Source organism: Salvelinus sp. IW2-2015, unplaced genomic scaffold, assembly GCF_002910315.2.
Source record: "Salvelinus sp. IW2-2015 unplaced genomic scaffold, ASM291031v2 Un_scaffold516, whole genome shotgun sequence".
Taxonomy (NCBI): domain Eukaryota; kingdom Metazoa; phylum Chordata; class Actinopteri; order Salmoniformes; family Salmonidae; genus Salvelinus; species Salvelinus sp. IW2-2015.
This window is the reverse complement of record NW_019942567.1, coordinates 247887-266359: the sequence shown is the minus strand read 5'-3', so window position 1 is coordinate 266359 and position 18473 is coordinate 247887. Positions and strand designations below refer to the sequence as shown.

Here is an 18473-nt window from a genome sequence, read left to right as displayed (position 1 = left end):
TGATTGGCTGGGCCTGGCTCCCCAGTGGGTGGTACTGGCACCCAACTGGGTGGGCTTATGCTCTCCCAGGCCCACCCATGGCTGCGCCCCTGCCCAGTCATGTAAAATAAATAGATTAGGGCCTAATGAATTTATTTCAATTGACTGAATTCCTTATATGATCTGTAACTCTGTAAYATTTTTGCATGTTGCGTTTATATTTTTGTTCAGTTTACTTACTACTAAACATCACTACAAATAATACAAGTATAATCAAGAAAATATTATCAGTACAAGTTGATATTAAAAGCATCGGGCAAGAATAAGAGAAATGTAACGTCCTTTTTATTGTAAATAAACACCTCAAACAAAGTAGAAGAAACAAGCCACAGAAAGAAGAGCAACATTTTGCAGAGGTAGTAGCACAATGCAGAAAGTCCTTTTAAGCCCTCAAAGTTTGCTTTGTGATTTCAGAACATTGAATAAATAATACAAATGTTGTTTTTAGCTTTGTGGAATGCTTTTTACAGCTTACAACCAAAGACAAGTCGTCTGAGGATAGAATATAAAAATCATATAGTATACGAATCAAAAGGTTAACACAATAAAAAAGCATGGAAACAGGACGGTATTCAAGAAAATGCTCATAAATAGTACAAAAACTCACAAAATGTAAAATATGAAGCCCAATGCAGTGCACAGTAGCCTACACACAGTAGGGGAAAAAAATACATTTTCAAGCGCCCACGGTTAAAAACTATGTACATTTTGCACTTTCATTAATGCTACAATATCAGGCAGTGGTAGGCTGTTTCCTACCTTTTCATACTGTTGTGTGGGAAAGTGATTTTGCTGAATCATGTGTATCTGCGTTAACATACAGTACAGTAGTGCAGCTTAAATACAAATACCGTACTCTTATCACACCCACATAAAACATTCTTCTGACTACTGAATATCTGACAAATACATTGTTCATGAGGTTTGTGGATAATATGGTGTGAGTCTCAGATGGCACCCTATTCCCTATACAGAGCATGACTTTTAAACGGAGCCCAGTGCACTGAATAGGGAATAGGGTGCCATTTGGGACACAAGCATGATATGCAGTAGTGAGCTTCCACAGTGTTTTTTTTATGGCTCTCTGATGGGGATCTGTTGTTTGCACACGTCCAGACGAGCGCCAGTCCATTGTTTGGTTTTATAACCATCTCTGCTGGTTGGTAGCCATGGCACCCAGGCCTCTGGCCCCGAAGTCTAATCCCGTCCGGTGTGGCGAAATTCCAGACATGGGCTGAATCATCCCAGTATTGCAGTCATACTCCCAAATGTTGTCATAGTCCATTTGCTGGTCATCTGGCTCAGATGGCTCAAGGTACGAGTTGTGATCTGTGGGGACAAGAGAAACGATTCCCAGGCTTTTAGTTTTATAGCAGTAGAAGAAGAGGAATATAAGACCTCGCCCAGATTGGGAAACACTTTTGGACCAGGTCCAATGTATATAACTCTCTCATGGTGTGTGTGAACTGCCGTCTTCGGCTTAACATACAATCGTACTGTACTGTAAAACCAGTACTGTGGCATGCCTATACAACATCACCCACGTTTGTCCTCCGTTTTCTCCTGGGAATTGTGCAAAGCTTGAAATGATCACCGGGAATGTCCTAATATCCAATTATATAGTGGGTTATATTTGGAGATAACCTCTTAAAACCCATCCTGTTTTCATATTAGATAAAAGGACCATTAGATATGAGCTATAGAGAGTAGCCCTTGCCCAGTTGTGTGCTGTCAATCACAGCTGGTAGTAACCCTGTCTGGAACAGTGTTCTCTTACACTGGATTTCCCCCCATGAGACACCTGCACACATGGCATTTAAAGCTGGCCTAAGCTCCATTTCATTGGCACATCTCTGCATTTCCTGCACTTTTCTCTCTGCAGAGATAGCCTGTCTGACTGCATGCTGACAGTGACAGACACACCCAGTCCAATAGTCTAACGTTCTATACTATACTGGCCTAAACTGTATGTGTAAATATGCCTTGTTTTTCTTGGAAGTGGTAAAACTACAGTCCCCCTATGAATTGAATTCTGTGTCATTGAGGATTTTGAAGTAAATTGTTACCAACTAAGGCTGATTTGAGTGGGATTTAAGTGTGTGATTTACGATGTGACAATATCATAGAGAGGTTTGAAATGGTGAGCATTCCTTTTTTTTTGTCAGAAAGAAATGCTAAATACATAGTAAGCTAAAGGTAACCAACTTATTTGCTGTTTCAGTTTTAAAACATAGCATAACATAGTATAATTCTCTGGTCCTACCAGTACAAGGTGAAGAATGTTGTTCCATTGTGAGTGCAGTGTGCAAGTTTACATGAGCATGCTTGACATTCTTACCTGAGGAGAAACCATATAGCATCTGGGTGGTGTTCATAGCAGGCATCACGGGGAAGACCCTCTGTCAAAAGATGAGGACACAAAGTTGCTTCACATGTACAAGAACAACAAATAGTACTTTAGAGAGGATTATTATAGAGTACAACAAATGGAGATTATACCCACAGTATTCAAAATAAATATGATTGATCCATAAAGCATTAACTATGTGCCTTTTAAAGGCAATGTTTCTGTGTTTGTGGAGATTGCATTCAAGGTAAAGGCTGCAGATGTCGGCTTAATTCGAGAGCTTGGGAATACAAGGTTATATCTGCACAAAGATGATCCTGAGATAATTGGCTTTTAAGGTCCGAACCCTCATTGGTTTGAATGGTGTCAGCATTCTTTATCTTGCATTCTTTTTATTAAACAACATGAATTGGGATATTTAGAGTACTAAATAGGTAGAGAACATTGAACAGAACAACGCTATGTCAATAACTATAATTTTGACAAAAATGAAGATAGAACCTTATGGTCCCAAGTTCTCATTAGAAATGACCTTTGAATGTCAAGCGCTACAATGCTACAACAAAGTTTGGATTGAATCCCGGCCACATGCTTACCATACATATAAGGTCAAATAAATATCGCATTTACAACTCCACACTGTAAGTCGCATTGGCCCGTATAGATAAAGTGTCTCAGAGTAGGAGGGATCTAGGATCAGCATTCACGCTTTGTGAAGGTGAGTCATTGAGTTTCAGTTTCTCACCTCCTCTTGCACTGCTTTGGGTGCAGGCAGCAGCCTCAGTCTGGAGACGGCCTTAGCTTTCTGGTCTGGCCCCTGAGGGCCCTCCATCTCCAGCCCCTGGCCCTGGATGAGTACGAGACTCCTGCGGCAGCGCTTGCCCAGGGGAGGGGTGCGCAGCTGGAAGGAGGAGGGTAGGAGATGAGGGTCCTGCTGCTGCTGTGGTGGTCCTCTCACACACTGCTGTTGAGGGTCAGAGGAAGAGAGCATTAGAAAGCCATCAGGTCAAATTGGTAGTAGCAATAGAAGTAGAATTAAAGTAGTAAAGTGCTTTGTGATAAATGTTAAAAGGGCCACATAGATTTGATTGATTGAAAGGAATTTAACATGGAAAATGTTTTGAAATTAAATGTCCCAATTTACATTTAGAGCATTTATTAATTGGATGAAGTATCTGTCCAATGACAGTCATGCATATACAGCCACTGAAGAGAAATGGACCTCAACCCTGCCAATGTGTCAATGCTGAGACTAGAGTCTAGACACAAAACTTAAATTCCCGGGTGCGCTTGTGGTGTAAACTGAGACGTCTGAATCCAGTATCATGACCCACTTACCGCTGGCTGCTGCCTGAGCCGGCTCTCCTCCTCCTGCGCATAGATGTCAGGGGTGCAGGGCTCGTCATACAGGGGCGACAGGGGCTGCCGGGGGGCGCACATGTCCGAGTGCCGTTGGGGGGCAGAAAGCGACACGTACTTCAGGGACGTCTGTGGAGTGCTCCAGCTGTTGGACTGATCACACAGGGATTTCCAGCGGTTATCATTATTATTCCGTCACTCACAGTCAGTCTTTGCTCTCAGCACAGTACATGAATGGCCATTCTCTTTTCTAGCGCTCTCACACTCAGGGACTAGCAGACGCTAATCATTTAAGCCATACTTAGTGCTGGGATTTGGGGTAGGGTTACCAAGCGGAGAGATGGGGCTAATCTCAGACATGATCTACAGAGGGGTCGGGGGTAGTTGGAGGGTGTAGTCTACTAGCGTGACAACTGTCCGAGTTCGTGTGGAGTGTATGCCGCTAGCCTGCTACACTGATCTGTCTTTAGTGGCTTTAGTGGGGCGGCGTAAAACAGGTTGCTCTCCCTGAGTGCTGTTACGGAAAGTTGTTTCCTGTCCAGCACTTATGGGGTAATATCTCCCCTAAGACATATCTGCTGAATTAAGCTGGAGAGGTACTGTAACATATCATTTTACACCGCTGACAGCCCTGTTGTTTTGCGGTAGACTGTTTGGGTTATAGCACACATGATGAACAGCAAAGCATAGTCCCAGAGGGAATATTCCATAATTAAATTAGCGACCAGGCTGAAGTTAGTACCTTGACGAGAGGGGCCTTCTCCAGATACTGTTGGGTGCTGGCGCGGTCACAGTGCAGGCCTGAGTAGGGCATGTTGTACACCGGCCCCTCAGGGGTGAGGTAGGAGCAGCGCTGCGGGGAGGAGTAGCACTGCGACAAAGGTCGGAGGTCGCGCTCAGGCCTGGTGTGGGATGACACGCTGTTGCTGCGGCTTCCCAGTCGAGCCATCTCGGTGGACGTGGGCCGACTGGAACTGTACTGTAAGGACACACAGACAGAGGGCAAAGGTCAAGTATGCTCAGTAACATCAAAACTAACAGGGGTGATACGAATGAACACAAAAGGGTGGTGTCCCGGAGTCTCGTTCTGAACTAAAAAGCACCAAGATATGCTCCATTGAGCATGCTTTTTAGTCCAGGGCTTAATTTGGATCCGGGAAATCGTCCCAAAGAGTTCAAACAAATCTGTAATCTGGCGAACCTGTTATGATGCTATTGTTCCTATACCCGCCCTGAAAAGTAAAGTTGTATTCCTGCTTTGCTTGAATAGCACCCAAAGTCTAGCTGATGTTATTCGTTGCCAAAGTGTAAGCAAGGAAAGTTGAAGATTTCAAATCATCTTGATTTGTACCGGGGAGGTGCAGTTCAGTAGCTAAAAGTAGGCTACACACACCAAGAACAACATGTTTTCTGGGCAGAGAGCTGGATGAGCAACCAGTCTACAGGGTCCTTCGTTCTTTAGGGAGTCCGATCAAGGTCTTGATAGCATACGACACTTCTGTTGATCCTTGAGATCTCTCTGTTCTCAGGTAACCTGTTGATTGCTAAGGCAGCGAGTAAGTGCCCCTCATTTCTTATGGTCAAATGTGTCTTTATGGTGTTATATCGGAGGGAAAAAAACAAATATGTTTTGATCTCGTTTTCGGGAGGCTTCAGGACTTCAGCTTGTGTCGGCTTGTGTTGTAACAGGAGAGGCACGGTCTAGACCTTGGTTAATAATTCACCTTTGGAAACGAAAGGTGCTCCTACTGCTCTGCCCAACTCCACCAAAACAAACAAGCTCTTTCATGATAGAGTCCTGTGGACATCAGATACATGCTTTATACCAGCTACGTAAATGCCCCCACCACAGAGCAGAGCCTTACAACACCACATTCCGTAGCGTAAAAGTACATAACTTTACGTGGGCATACCAGTAGTACACACTCAAATTCACTCTAGTTTCTTAGTAGAAAGCAGACCTCTGTCTTTTTGAGGTGTACTTCATTGAGCTTTGAGTTTGCAATTTCATGTTAATTTAATAGTTTTATTTTGCTAATTGTGGTCTGCTGTCTGTAATTGTTGTCTAATATCGCTCTAGGAGCTGATCCGTCATCAGGATTGTGGAATAAATCGAATGGTAAGGTAAGATTTGAATGGAGAAAGCTGATCCAAGATCAGCGCTTGCCTTTCTTTTGATCCTATCAGTATTGACACATGCTCCAATGATGCACTTGTGAACGCTCTCTTTACGTGGTGTTCTGGGAAGCACATGACAATTCTGGCCGTTATAGGAACAATGCATCGTTAAAACACTCGTAAGTTCCATCGCTATCAGGAAACCAGGCCCTGGACAACCTAAACCAATCGCAGCTTGAGTATCTGAATGTATTTGACCTATGTATTTGATCCAGGTCTGGTAGAAAGTGTTCAAATGCACACTTACACACAGGGGTTCTGTGTACCCTGGGGACAGAGGGTTGTCCTCGTGTCTGGGAGGGAACTGGAGGTGGTGGGATCCAGACCCTGACCCCCGTCCACTGTGGGACTGGCCCAGCCTCAGAGACTCACTCCGACCCTGGCTGTTCCGACCCTGGCTGTTCCGACCCTGGCTGTTCCGACCCTGGCTCTGGCTGTTCACACTCCACCTGTCAAACTCTGGAGCCTAGTTGGAAGAATACAGCACGACGTGTTAACAAATGAAACCAGTCAAACGGACAGTCGAACACAGTTAAAATTGAGGTGGAATATAGTTTGAGTTGCACATTAATGGATCCTAAATAAGACAACGTGCTTAAAACAAGGTCACTTAGAATGGGTAAATTCATGCAAGATGCATAGCCTTGATATGGCAATAGCCTCCAATATAATGCTGTCCATAGTGGTTCCAATAGAATAGAATGAGGCTATAGTCAAATCAGGGCTACCAAACATATTGCTGCTCTCGGATCAGTTTGCCTTTTAGATCATCATGAATATGAATAGGAGGAAACTGATCCTAAGTCAGTGTCCTACTCTGAGACACTATATGGATAATTAAAGATAGAGTCCTTAGTTGCTCCATCCATTTTTGGACTCCAACTCTTATTGTTCTAATCTAGGATGGTCCTGAGCTAACGGTGGGGGGTGTCTCACCTCTCTCGGCGTGGGGGTGTAGATGATGTCATAAACAGGGGGCGGGGGACTGAGCACGGGGACATCAGAGGCTTTGAAGTACTGGATCCAGTCGCAGAACTCCCTCTTATCAAGACAGGACACCACGATAGGGTTTATCAGCTTGCCTGGGAAAGCAGAGCCAGTTCATGGATTCAGTCACTCATTGGAGTGTGCATGAGGCAATTTGCACTTAATAAGTGAACTTCATTTGCAATTTAGATTTAAAAACGAGTGTAGCTCAGCGGTCAAGTTACCTTCGATCATGAAGGTATTGGGCTTGACGTCCTGGCAGGGTGTGGTCACAGTGATCATGTTGAGTGGAAGTTTCCCCTGCGATCACACACACACACACACACACTGTTACACACACTTCTGACACACAGACAGATCAGAGGGAGACGATTGCAAACATGACAAAGTATGTCCTTGAGTGTAATCAAGGTGTCATAGGCTATGAGTGACTCATACGAGCTAGAGGTGAGACTAGGGTCAGAGCAGTACATCTACTGTATGCTAAATATCTATACTGCAGCTAAGAGTAAGCCTGAGTACCAGTCTGTTTATGATTTCATGCCAACTCCTTGGCATGACAAGGATTTGACATGATGCCACAAACAGATCTGGGACCAGGCTAGCTAAGAGTCTATCCATGGTTCAGCGGGACGTTTTAAAATTACCTTGTAGAACAGGCCGTGGCACTCTTCTGATAGGATGATCAGAGTGGTGGGGTACATCACCAGTAGTCTGTCACTATGCTCCTATAGTGGACACAATGGCAACAATCAACTCTCACTGCATTCAATAGCTAATTCAATGTTCAGTATCTCGCCATGGTGCGGATGTTTGTCTCTCAGGCTGATACAGAGAGACTCATCCATGCTTTCATTACAAGCAGGCTTGACTACTGTAATGCTCTCCTGTCTGGTCTACCCAAGAAATCCATTGGTCAACTCCAAAACATACAGAATGCTGCAGCATGGGTACTGAACAAGACCAGACAAAGAGCACATAATTGTGCACCACAATACATGAGACATGCTTTTAAGTTATGTACCCAGTAGGTCCCTCAGGTCCTCTGACACTGGCCTTTTAACTATCCCAAAGCCTAGGACCAAGATGCATAGAGAGGCAGCCTTTAGTTATTATGCCCCCAGCCTCTGGAATAACCTGCCAGAGAGCCTGAGGGGGGCCGAAACTGTGGACATACTTAAAAGAGATCTTACAACACAACTTTTTAGCTTTGCTTTTCCTTAGGGTGCTTTTTAGTCATTCAGTTGATGTTATTCTTCAGTTTTTTTATCCTCTTATGTTTGCTGTGTAGTAAATATTTCCGTTTTTATTTTAATTGTTTTTTATTCGTTTTTTTCCTGTGAAGCACATTGCTTTGCATTCCATGTCTGAAGTGTGCCGTGTAAATAAAGCTTGATTTGATTTGATTTGGATTGTATCTTGTGTTCGGTGTAAGATGACGTGTCACGTCTTAGAGTTAATGTGTGTTCACGTCAGATGCAGTGTTGCTGTCACACAGTTCTACTGGTCTTTCTGTGTCAAATATTAAAGGCCCTTACAGTGAAACAGTAGCTAAATGCAAGTGGGCTATTATCTCCCAGACCGTGTGTGAGCGCGTGTGCTTGCATGTGTGCGTGGCTGACAGACAGCTGACGTTACAGCTGCGAGGTGAGTCAAGTTGTTGCTTGAGCCAAGCAACTGCCTTTCACACACCCAGTTTACAAGCCCTCAAACTCCCCTCCCGGAAACTTCAACCAGCCTACCGCTATTTCCCACCAAACATTAACTTGCAGATTTACCCCCAGGCTACATGAGTAATGTTTTTTGATAGGATTAAGCCTAGTCAGCAACGGGCAGCATGTATTTCTTTGGCTTCTGTCTTGTTTGGCTAGCAGAGTAACATGTTCTGTAGGAGTCTCAGTAACTGTAGTAGACTCCTGTACTGCCCATACCCTTCCACAAGGTATAAAGTCACAGCAAACAACACCGCCCACTCCTTATGCACTATGTAGTGTTTGTGTGTGTGTGTGCGTGTGTGTGGATGTGTGTGAACGTGTTTAATTATACTTGTGGGGACCAGAAGTCCCCATAAGAATAGTAAACYAACCAAAAATTTACCAGCCAGGGACATTTTGTTGGTCCCCACAAGGTAAAATGCTATTTCTAGGGGGTTTAGGGTTAAGGTTAGAATTAGTGTTAGAATTGGGTTTAGGCTTAGGAGCTAGGGTAAGGGGTTAGGGTTAGGTTTACAGGGTACGGGTACGGGTCGTCTAGTTTCACAAAACGACTTAGCAGCAGTCAAGACCATGAATACACTATCTTATTCATCTGTCTTAATATGTTTTCTTTGTTTATGTGCAACTGGATGGTGCGCATTCAGGGTTCTTTGTTCTAGTGATATTTGAATATTAATGTCAAACTTCCAGAGAAGATGGCCAAAACACGTCATGTTTTAGTGGCTATAATGTTTCAGTGGCAGGTTCTAACATTTCAGTGACAGGTTATAGTGTTTCAGTAACTTGACAGGTTCTAACATTTCAGTGACAGGTTATAGTGTTTCAGTAACTTGACAGGTTATAACATTTCAGTGAGGTGGGTGTTGTACCTGGCATGGGAGGTGCTGAAGGTGGACTTTGGTCACATAGGTGATGGGCCCCAGACTCTCACGCTGAGAACCCTCCCACTCATAGATGGGCTCTTTGCTGATAGAGTTCCTCAGCTCCTCTCTCCCCTCCGTGCTCTCCTCTACTTTCTGCTAGAAACAGGTAGACATGTTTACATTAGCGAGGCATGGAAATAATCAACTTTACCCCACCAGTTATGAAGGATAAACATTAAAGACATAGCAGAACTTCTCCACAGTATGAGCTATTATTGCCGTAACTTTGGGGCTTTTCCTCATTTAATAGTGCCGCAGTCACACGTAAATAATATCGTATACAACTGTATAATGAAACAAATTGTTCCTACGCCAGCTGTTACTATTGGAGGTGGAAGAAGCAACATAGCATTCATTATTTTTTTGCTTTTGTGCCCTTGTACTTGTATTTCATCACCTATTTAATGTATGTGATCAGCCTTTTCCACACATGTGGGTGTAGCTATGACCCAGTGCAAATGTGAGTCTAGTGATGTGGTCGTGGTGCAGTCACAGTCATGACCGCTCCCTGGGATCATGATGCCCTCAAGGAGAGACAGCCATGACTCAACACATCCTGTTGATGGACAACTTTTTAACATCAGGATCAACCCAGGGTGTAGCTCCTACGTTGGCCTACTCAACTGGTTTTCTTTCWTTCAATTCCATCTGACCTGTCATACAAATGAAACAGTATTGTTTGATTACCTTAACCCTGGTGTAGGTCTCGAGAGGTGCAATGGGGGTGCCCCCGTTGATCTCGATGTGTTCTTTGAGCAGGCCAAACCACAGGTCCATCTCCTCCTGGTTGGAACAGTAGACAATGATGGGGTTCAGGCTGACACCTGCAGGGGTCAAAGATCATGGGGTCAGAGGTGTCAAGAAGTGGCTGGCCACCAATGCTTCCGGGTGAAGCCCTACCATATTCATTTACAAATAGAAAGCTCTACGTTATGCCAAAGGCAGCTTGTCGTCGCCGGTAAATCAAGCTTTTGGGTTTCCRGCTATTTCAGAAAGAAACTATGTAAAAAATATATATAAATAAGTAGAGCTCCCTGTCATGTTAATTACACATTCTGTCAAACTTCCACAAAATATCCCCTGTAGTGTCAAAACAGGTTCGGTTACATGTGAAACCACTGACTTACAGTGCATTCGGAAAGTATTCAGACCCCTTGACTTTTTCCACATTTTGTTACGCTACAGCCTTATTCTAACATGAATGAAATTGTCATTTTTTTCCCATAGACTTACACACAATACCCCATAATTTAAAGCAAGTAAATGGTTTTCAGATTTTTTTGCAAATGTATAAAAATAATTTTACGGGAATATCACAGAACGATGGAGGCCACTGTGTTCTTGGGGACCTTCAATGCTGCAGAAATCTTTTGGTACCCTTCCCCAGATCTGTGACTCGACATAATMCCTTCGACCTCATGGCTTGGTTTTTGCTCTGACATGCACTGTCAACTGTGGGACCWTATATAGACAGGAGTGTGCCTTTCCAAATCATGTCCAATCAATTGAATTTACCACAGGTGGACTCCCATCAAGTTGTAAAAACATCTCAAGGATGATCAATGGAAACAGGATGCACCTGAGCTCAATTTCCAGTCTCATAGCAAAGGGTCTGAATACTTATGTAAATAAGGTACTTCTGTTTTATTTTATACATTTGCCAACATTTCTAAAAACCTATTTTCACTTTGTCGTTCTGGGGTATGTGTGTACATTGATGAGGGAAAAATTATTGAATTAATTTTAGAATAAGGCTGTAACGTAACAAAATGTGGGAAATGTCAAGGGGTCTGAATACTTTCCGAATGCACTATACATGTAAACCATTACAGGATAGCGTGAGTGACCTGCGCCCGTATTCATAAAGCATCTCAGAGCATGACTGCTGATCTAGGATCAGGTCCCCCATGTCCATGTGATCTTATTCATTATGATCTAAAAGGTAAAACTGGTCCTAAATCACCACTTCTACTTTGAGATGCTTGACACATATGGCCCCCTGCTCTCTTTAGCCTCCCAACAGCTCACCTAGCGGAGAAGTAAAGCCCACCTTCCTCCAGACCGCCTTCCTTCCCAAGAGGAATGTAGCCTACAGAACCTGATGTTAAAAGAGCTGGAATCTCCCTTTATCAGCCCTACACATACCAAAGATAACAGGCGAGATAGCCTCTTTCATTCCATTCCCATTCCCACGCCCTCGTTATTGTTAGCAGGGCAGGCCCCAGGCATAAGTGACATAAGCGATTGCTTAGGAACTGCTCTCAACTTACTTTGGAGAGTTGGAATAGTAGAATACACAAAGTGCAAGTTCAACGTGTGGCTGTGCGTTAGCTGTTTTTCTCTTGTTATGTCAGTTACTGACAATCACTCAATATCATTAACATGGCATAAATCATGGCAGTCTTTAGAATATCAGGAAATTAGCTTTAAAACTGCACAAATTTCTCTCCACCCTATGGCAAAATGGGAATAATTGCAGGAAATGTGTTATAAAATTGCTAAATGTTCTCTCCGCCCCATGGCAAAAAGTGTAGAACTGCAGGATATTTACTTTAAAACTTAAATATTTCTCTCAGCCGTCAAGAGAAGGCCACTAAAAAGTTTTCCCCCCTTCCACCAAATCTTGTCTTGGGCCCCCAAAAGGCTAGGGCTGGCCTTGATTGTCAGGAATGCTTGCCTTGCCAGCTGACTGTTCCCTAATCGGCAGCCTTGCTGCTCTTATTTGTAGATCTTCTTTCTATTCATTCCAGCTTTCATTTTTGCCCTTGATCATGACACTCCCTCGATTTAGGCATTTTTCCACGGGTCAAGTGAGGACGGAGAAAGCCTGACAGAGAGTATGACAGGTTAATTCTGGAGCCTAGGCCTATTGTTCTGACCTGTCCACCTCGTTAGTGGTCTGGCTGTTGTTATTAAGTGTTCTTAACTGACTTATAGGAGTGCGAGAGTCTGGACTACGGGTATCGCTGTCGACTCCGGACTTCTGAGCCCATTGTGTCCAGCTCCCACTTCCTTCCCTTCGCCACACTTTCCTGGCTGTGTTGCCCTCTCATCTGTTTCCTCCCCCTCTCATTTCAAATGCATGTCTATCAGAATACAAAAATATGAATAAACAGACTTACTCAAGTTATGACTGTTGCGACATGACCCTAACTAAATCTTTGTAGGAACTTCCCGGGACTTTCTAGGGCAGTATACGGGATTGTACGTGTGCCTATCCATCATGCTAAGTCAACTCCTGTTGGGGCTTACAGGAAAGCTGATTCATCCGTGTAGCAATGAGGAAGATGTGAAAGATTTTCATTCTGAGATATCGCTGCTGAGCACAATCTCTCACTTGACTCAGAGTTTCGTCACGCTAACTCTACATGTGTTTCCAGTCAAGTGCACTGCAGCCTCCCTCTAGGTAAATAAAGGCTCTCTCAGAACAGGGAAAACATCTGAAACACAATATTTTATTAAGTCAGTTTGTTCCAAGAAGTATCTCTGAATGTGAAGTATGTTTTGGCCATGCGTAACAAAGAAAACATTTTGGGAATTATAAAGAAATACAAATAAAGAGACTTCGAATTCTCCAGGACTTGAGCTGACTTCATGTGTCTACAACAAGTATCATATTAGTGTCATGTTGGATTCAGAGAAACAACGAAGATCCCATTATCAAACACATTATCAATCCCAAACCATTACAACTCTAGCCCAGTTATCAGGTATCTCTGTGCTTTAACCAACTCCGTTGACCTTCATTGTCATGCCATAGAACAGACAATAGAGAAGCTGACTAAGGCACATCAGATATGGCAACCATGCTCAAATTTGGCGTACAACTATTTTTGGTCATCATTATCAAAGACACAGTGAAGTTGATAATGAAGTCCTTGAACATTTGGAGATCAGGGCAAAGCCTCTCAAAGAAGGAGTGCTGATCTAGGATCAGTTTTGCCTTTAAGCTAGTAATTAATAAGATTACATGGACAGATCCTAGATCAGCACTCCTACTTTGAGATGTTTGTGGATACGGGCCCAGATCCTAAGAGGCCAAACTAGTAGGRGTTAATTAGGGTGCCCCTGGAATGTGCTATAGATTATATGTCTTCACAGGGCTGAGAGCGGGCCCTGGCCTTTCTGCCTCGACAGCTGAGAGAGTTCAGGGGCACCTGTCGTTTAACAAGTGGGGCCTTCAAGAGAGGCTTGGCGCCCTGACCGAGAGCAGAGAGGGGCAACTCTAGTTAGTTTTTGGTGGTTGAGGGGAGGTGAAAGGGGTCATGGCACTTTTGAATCACCGGAACGTCAGAACATGGGAAACGCCACRAATTGAAAATAGCATGTGATGTTCGGCTTGGGATCGTGAAAGTGAATGTGGGCTCTGTCTGTCTTTGCTGTGAGAGAAATGAAACTTGAGAACCGTGCGCTTTACGTCATGTTTTTGCACACGTCATCCATTGACAGCAATACAAGATTTCCGTGACAGTCGAGTTATGTGCACGCATCTCAAGTAACTTTGAGACTGGTCGAAAGAAGACGGGAATTTGGACACCACAATATCGGTGTTTTTATGCAAATGTGAACCAACATTCCTACATTTTTGTCTCACATGTTGAGAATTAAACCTTGCCTACCGCACCACTGAGTTACAGAGAAGCTTGAAGCTGGCCTTTGAATCATAAACAACTATAAATAGCCTACAAGACGATCCAATGGCAACTCAACACAGACTGATTGGCTATAGTCAATAGAAAATATAAAACAGACGATTGCAACATTTCAGCGCTCCATGCTGTCCCAGTTCTGAATACCACGAGCACATGAAGTTAACTTCCTTTCAAGTAAAAGGCCAACTCACCGTTGATCTGTAATGCAAATTCCTGGGGTTGGCTGGAGTTACAGTTTTCCTGCAGGTTGCAGATGGTGAGCTCTTTCAGAGGAAGAGTCCCCTGCACAGCACAAAACACAAGTCAAATCTTAGTCGTTCAATCATTCCATTTCATCATACAGTATCATTGTCGGGACCATAGAAATATACTATATAGAAAGGATGGGGTACACTGTTTTTCAAGCGTACTGTACATCATAACTTCATTTTTGCCATTCTCCATTCTCTGTAAACTTAAGGAACAATAACATTTTCGAACCTATATGAATTGAAATCAGCCACTCCCCTTTATGTACTCTGAACATTTTATGACTCTAGGACCGAGAAAATGTTTTCAAAATAGCTTCTGAAGTTTGGTGATTTTATGATCATAATTTGTTTCAGTTTMGGAGATACACGGTTTTGGTCCAATAGTGACGATATCGTAGTCCGGTCTTGTGTTTTCCTTTTGTAAAAGATTTCAATCTAATTACATTTCTAATTTCCGCAAATATCGCTATTAGTTGGCTTGAAACTAAAGCCAGCCAGGTGCATTTATGATTGCATCAGGCCTTACATTTGTCATCATTTACTCAATGACTAATATCCAATATCCAGCAGCTTCCCATCCTGTCACTGAGTCTGGTGCGAGTCTAGTGCTAACAAAACATAGACACTGTACCACAGTGATTCATGACTGCTCATACTTTGCGAGACAGGTTTAGGAGACAGAATCATACACATTATGTTTACCAACACACAAGCCGTTGGCAAGGAACGTGTGTCTCGAGGCATAACAGAGATTGAGAACGATGCAGCCGTTACATTTTAGTCATTTAGCGGATGCTCTTCTACAGAGGGACTTACAATCACTGCACTGACATTACTGCGTCATGGTGAACATTTTCTCACCATTTCAGTGATTTGCGATCATCACTCATTCATTTACAACATTTTGACAGCAATATATCCATAGATAACGTAATGGCAGCCTTTGAAAAACAGTTGGCTGGAAAGCCTCACCTGGTAGGTGAGTCCAGTGGTGTTGTTGGAGACGAAATGAAGGTGTGTCTGGAAAAGGTCCAGGTAGCAGTCATGCACATCCTGCAGAGAGAGAGAGAGAGAGGTCATAGCCGATATCGTCAAACCCAATCTATGCAGGATTTAAGGTCTGGAACTTGAAGCCAGAACAGTATAACACCAGAATCCCAGAATCTACTTTCAGCTGGTCTAATAACACCAACTGGAATATCACGTTATGACTATATGTTTATCACGGTGGTCCTGAGGGGCAACATCATCTTTGTTTCTACACAGACATCTGCACTCTGTTTCTCTGATGATCAAAAGGAGTGGCGTCTTGACCCAGTGCAATTGATGTGTCCTAAATGGCACCCTATTCCTTATAAATTACACTACTTTTGACCAGAGCCTAACATCCTGTTTGACAGGATGTTGTCCTGTCAACAACATCCTGTGTTTCTAACGGGTTGGTCTTATTCTTAATGATCCTATAATGCTGTCAACGTTGATTTGACTGTCATTTTACACCTATAGGAAGTTGTGTGCTGGGACTTGGATTATAAGGACTTGTGTTATTATGAGGACTTGTGGGATTTCCCAAAGAGCCACTTGTGATTTACAATCACTTCCTGACATTTGACAAGCCTAGCCCTCAACTGTTTTAGGGTTCACCTCTTTTTCAACAAAATAGTGAAGAAATACTTCCTCGCTTTGCGTTCGACATTGCATTGAGTTACCAAACAATGTGTTCTTTCTCCTATGACCTCATCCAACACTCCATTCTTTCAACCTTTTTTTCTCTCCCTCTTCTTGACAGCATGGTTGCATCTGTGACAGATTCCCACGGTTGGGCGCCTGTTTTTCCATATACCTGTTCCGAGATCAGCCCTGAGTTTGTCTCAGGGAGGTGTTTCCCCTCAGCATGTTCAAACACAGGTCCCCTAAGCTGAACCCTGTTTTGATTCATCACTGCCGGTCACCGCGTCAATGTTAGCTAAGCGTTAGCTAAGCGCTTCACACTGCCACAGAGCATAGGCTACATCCTGTCCCCTCCACCTGTTTGTTTGGTTCACCTCCCGTCGGGGTGACTAACACGCTGTTTCACTGTGGGGCTGAGGCTTGTTTAAATACCTCATTTATCACAGTGACTGTGTGGAGATATGTTTATTGTACTTTATCGTTGTTTCATCAATGTAGTTAGTTAAATACACTATATATACAAAGGTATGTGGACACCCCTTCACATTAGTGAATTTGGCCATTTCAGCTACACCCGTTGCTGACAGGTGTATACAATTGAGCACACAGCCATGCAATCTCCATAGACAAACATTGGCAGTAGAATGGCCTTACTGAAGAGCTCAGTGACTTTCAACATGGCACCGTCATAGGATGCTACCTTTCCAATAAGTCAGTGGTTCGAGCCCTGAATGCTGATAGGTTGAAAGCCGTGGTATATCAGACCGTATCCCACGGGTATGACAAAACATTTATTTTTACTGCTCCAATTACGTTGGAACCAGTTTATAATAGCAGTAAAGCACCTCGGGGGTTTGTGATATATGTCAATATACCACACCCCCTCGGGCCTTATTGCTTAAATATAACCTTGAGGTAATGTAACATATCACACTAAATGGAGTGTCACTGATTTACGTACAGAATAATACGAATTGCCCCGAGACCAAGTTGGTGCGTGTGTGCATGTCTGTGTGTCTCACCTGGCAGTGCAGAAAGCGGAAACGGACTTTAGAATGGTGGACCATTCTGCCGTAGTTCTTGACATTGATGCTGCTCTTCTTCCAGCCGTGGACCGGGTCGTAAGGGAATTTAACGTTCTCAATCGTCTGCAGGTCTTTATGGGTCATTTCCTGCAACCGACAATGTCAATGACCATTAGACCGCTGTACACAACAAAATAACGTAGCCCTTTCCTGTAGTCAATGACCAAAAGCGCCCTCTTTGGCCCCATGGGTGGAATGTTATTAATATTTTTCATATTTACATCATTAATAAAGTGTCAAACAGTTTTGTTATATTTCAGTCTTCTGTGATGTATATAAAGTGTAATATTGGGATGCAAACTCAAAATGTAATACATTTTAACTCTACATCTGACATGGTACAGGTGTCTCCTTATTCAAAAGTCTACTTTTGTTTCAAAGTAGACTTGTATAAGACGACCAATAATCACTCGGTGTGACCTTGATTTAGCCCACTACAGTAAAAGGTTAAATAAGTTTGCTTGTTATTAAGACAAGACTAACGTAYAGGTAATGTGTTTTCTTAAAGGGTTATTTGGTTGTCCCTGTAGGAGAACACTTTTCTGGGTCCAAAGGTACAGGGACAGAAGGGTAGCTCATTTTAGATAGATATATACTGTATACAGGTACGGACATAGTAAGTGTGTTGTCTGACATGGTGAGATGAGACAATATGACATGAAATATTTGTGTACGTTAATGAAATATGTCTACGGTAGAGAGAGAGATGCATATTTTCAGCAGTCCCTACCTTCCTCGGGGTGACAGTGCAGAGGATATTGATGATGCTGTTGGACTTCTCCTGTCCTTCCTGGGGATTATTTTTACGAAACAAGCGGCTGCTGCTCGGGAGGAGAGGGAAGGGAGGGAGGAGAGTGAGGGGAGGGAGGAGAGAAGCATGTGTTAGAACTTGCTCTCCCATGTTTACCATACAGGCATGTAGCCTAGCCTATCTGCTTGCTGTGCTACCAGTTGGGTTCCCAATGGCAGATAAAAACAATGAGTTCAAGACAAATGTGTTTCTTTCTGAAGAGTTCTCTTGTCTGGTTTTTGTTTTGAAAGTGTGTGAAGTGTAAAAAAACAGCTTGGTGTCGCATTGTAAATCTGGCCTTTTTTTCTCTGGTTTCTCCAAGTGGTCAAGTTCCCATTCCAATCCAACCTTTGCTCTTTTTTTTCCCTTGACAGCTTAATGACTGTCGAAACATGGTTTGTGTCTCATCGTGTCATCTCAATTGACCAGGAACCCCCTTGTCAGTTCCGTTCAACATCACCAATTTAAATGAGCAG

General features: G+C 43.2%; 1 protein-coding gene across 2 annotated transcripts; it reads right to left on the bottom strand.

The window, feature by feature from the left end:
• Positions 1-302: 302 nt before the first annotated feature.
• LOC112068441 (pleckstrin homology domain-containing family N member 1) lies at positions 303-18123 on the bottom strand. 2 transcript variants are annotated; one of them, XM_024135600.2, is made up of 15 exons: positions 17938-18123; positions 17145-17294; positions 15424-15504; positions 14392-14482; positions 10236-10372; positions 9495-9644; positions 7558-7638; positions 7135-7210; positions 6860-7005; positions 6171-6389; positions 4488-4724; positions 3725-3898; positions 3132-3350; positions 2378-2438; positions 303-1368 (listed from the first exon to the last, which is right to left on the bottom strand). In XM_024135600.2, the coding sequence occupies exons 1-15, from the start codon at positions 18115-18117 to the stop codon at positions 1181-1183; spliced, it is 2190 nt and encodes a 729-aa protein (XP_023991368.2). In that variant the 5' UTR covers positions 18118-18123; the 3' UTR covers positions 303-1180. The 2 variants fall into 2 exon arrangements, with proteins under 2 accessions (XP_023991368.2, XP_023991369.2); XM_024135601.2 differs by having other exon boundaries at positions 9495-9641.
• Positions 18124-18473: the final 350 nt, after the last annotated feature.

Coding starts and splice junctions, on each gene's coding strand:
- LOC112068441 (XM_024135600.2), bottom strand. CDS start 18,117: ATGGTAAACATGGGAGAGCAAGTTCTAACACATGCTTCTCTCCTCCCT. Junction 6,390..6,859: donor ACACCCCCACGCCGAGAGAG/GTGAGACACCCC, acceptor TCTTCCAACTAG/GCTCCAGAGTTTGACAGGTG. Junction 3,899..4,487: donor AGAAGGCCCCTCTCGTCAAG/GTACTAACTTCA, acceptor CTGTGTGATCAG/TCCAACAGCTGGAGCACTCC.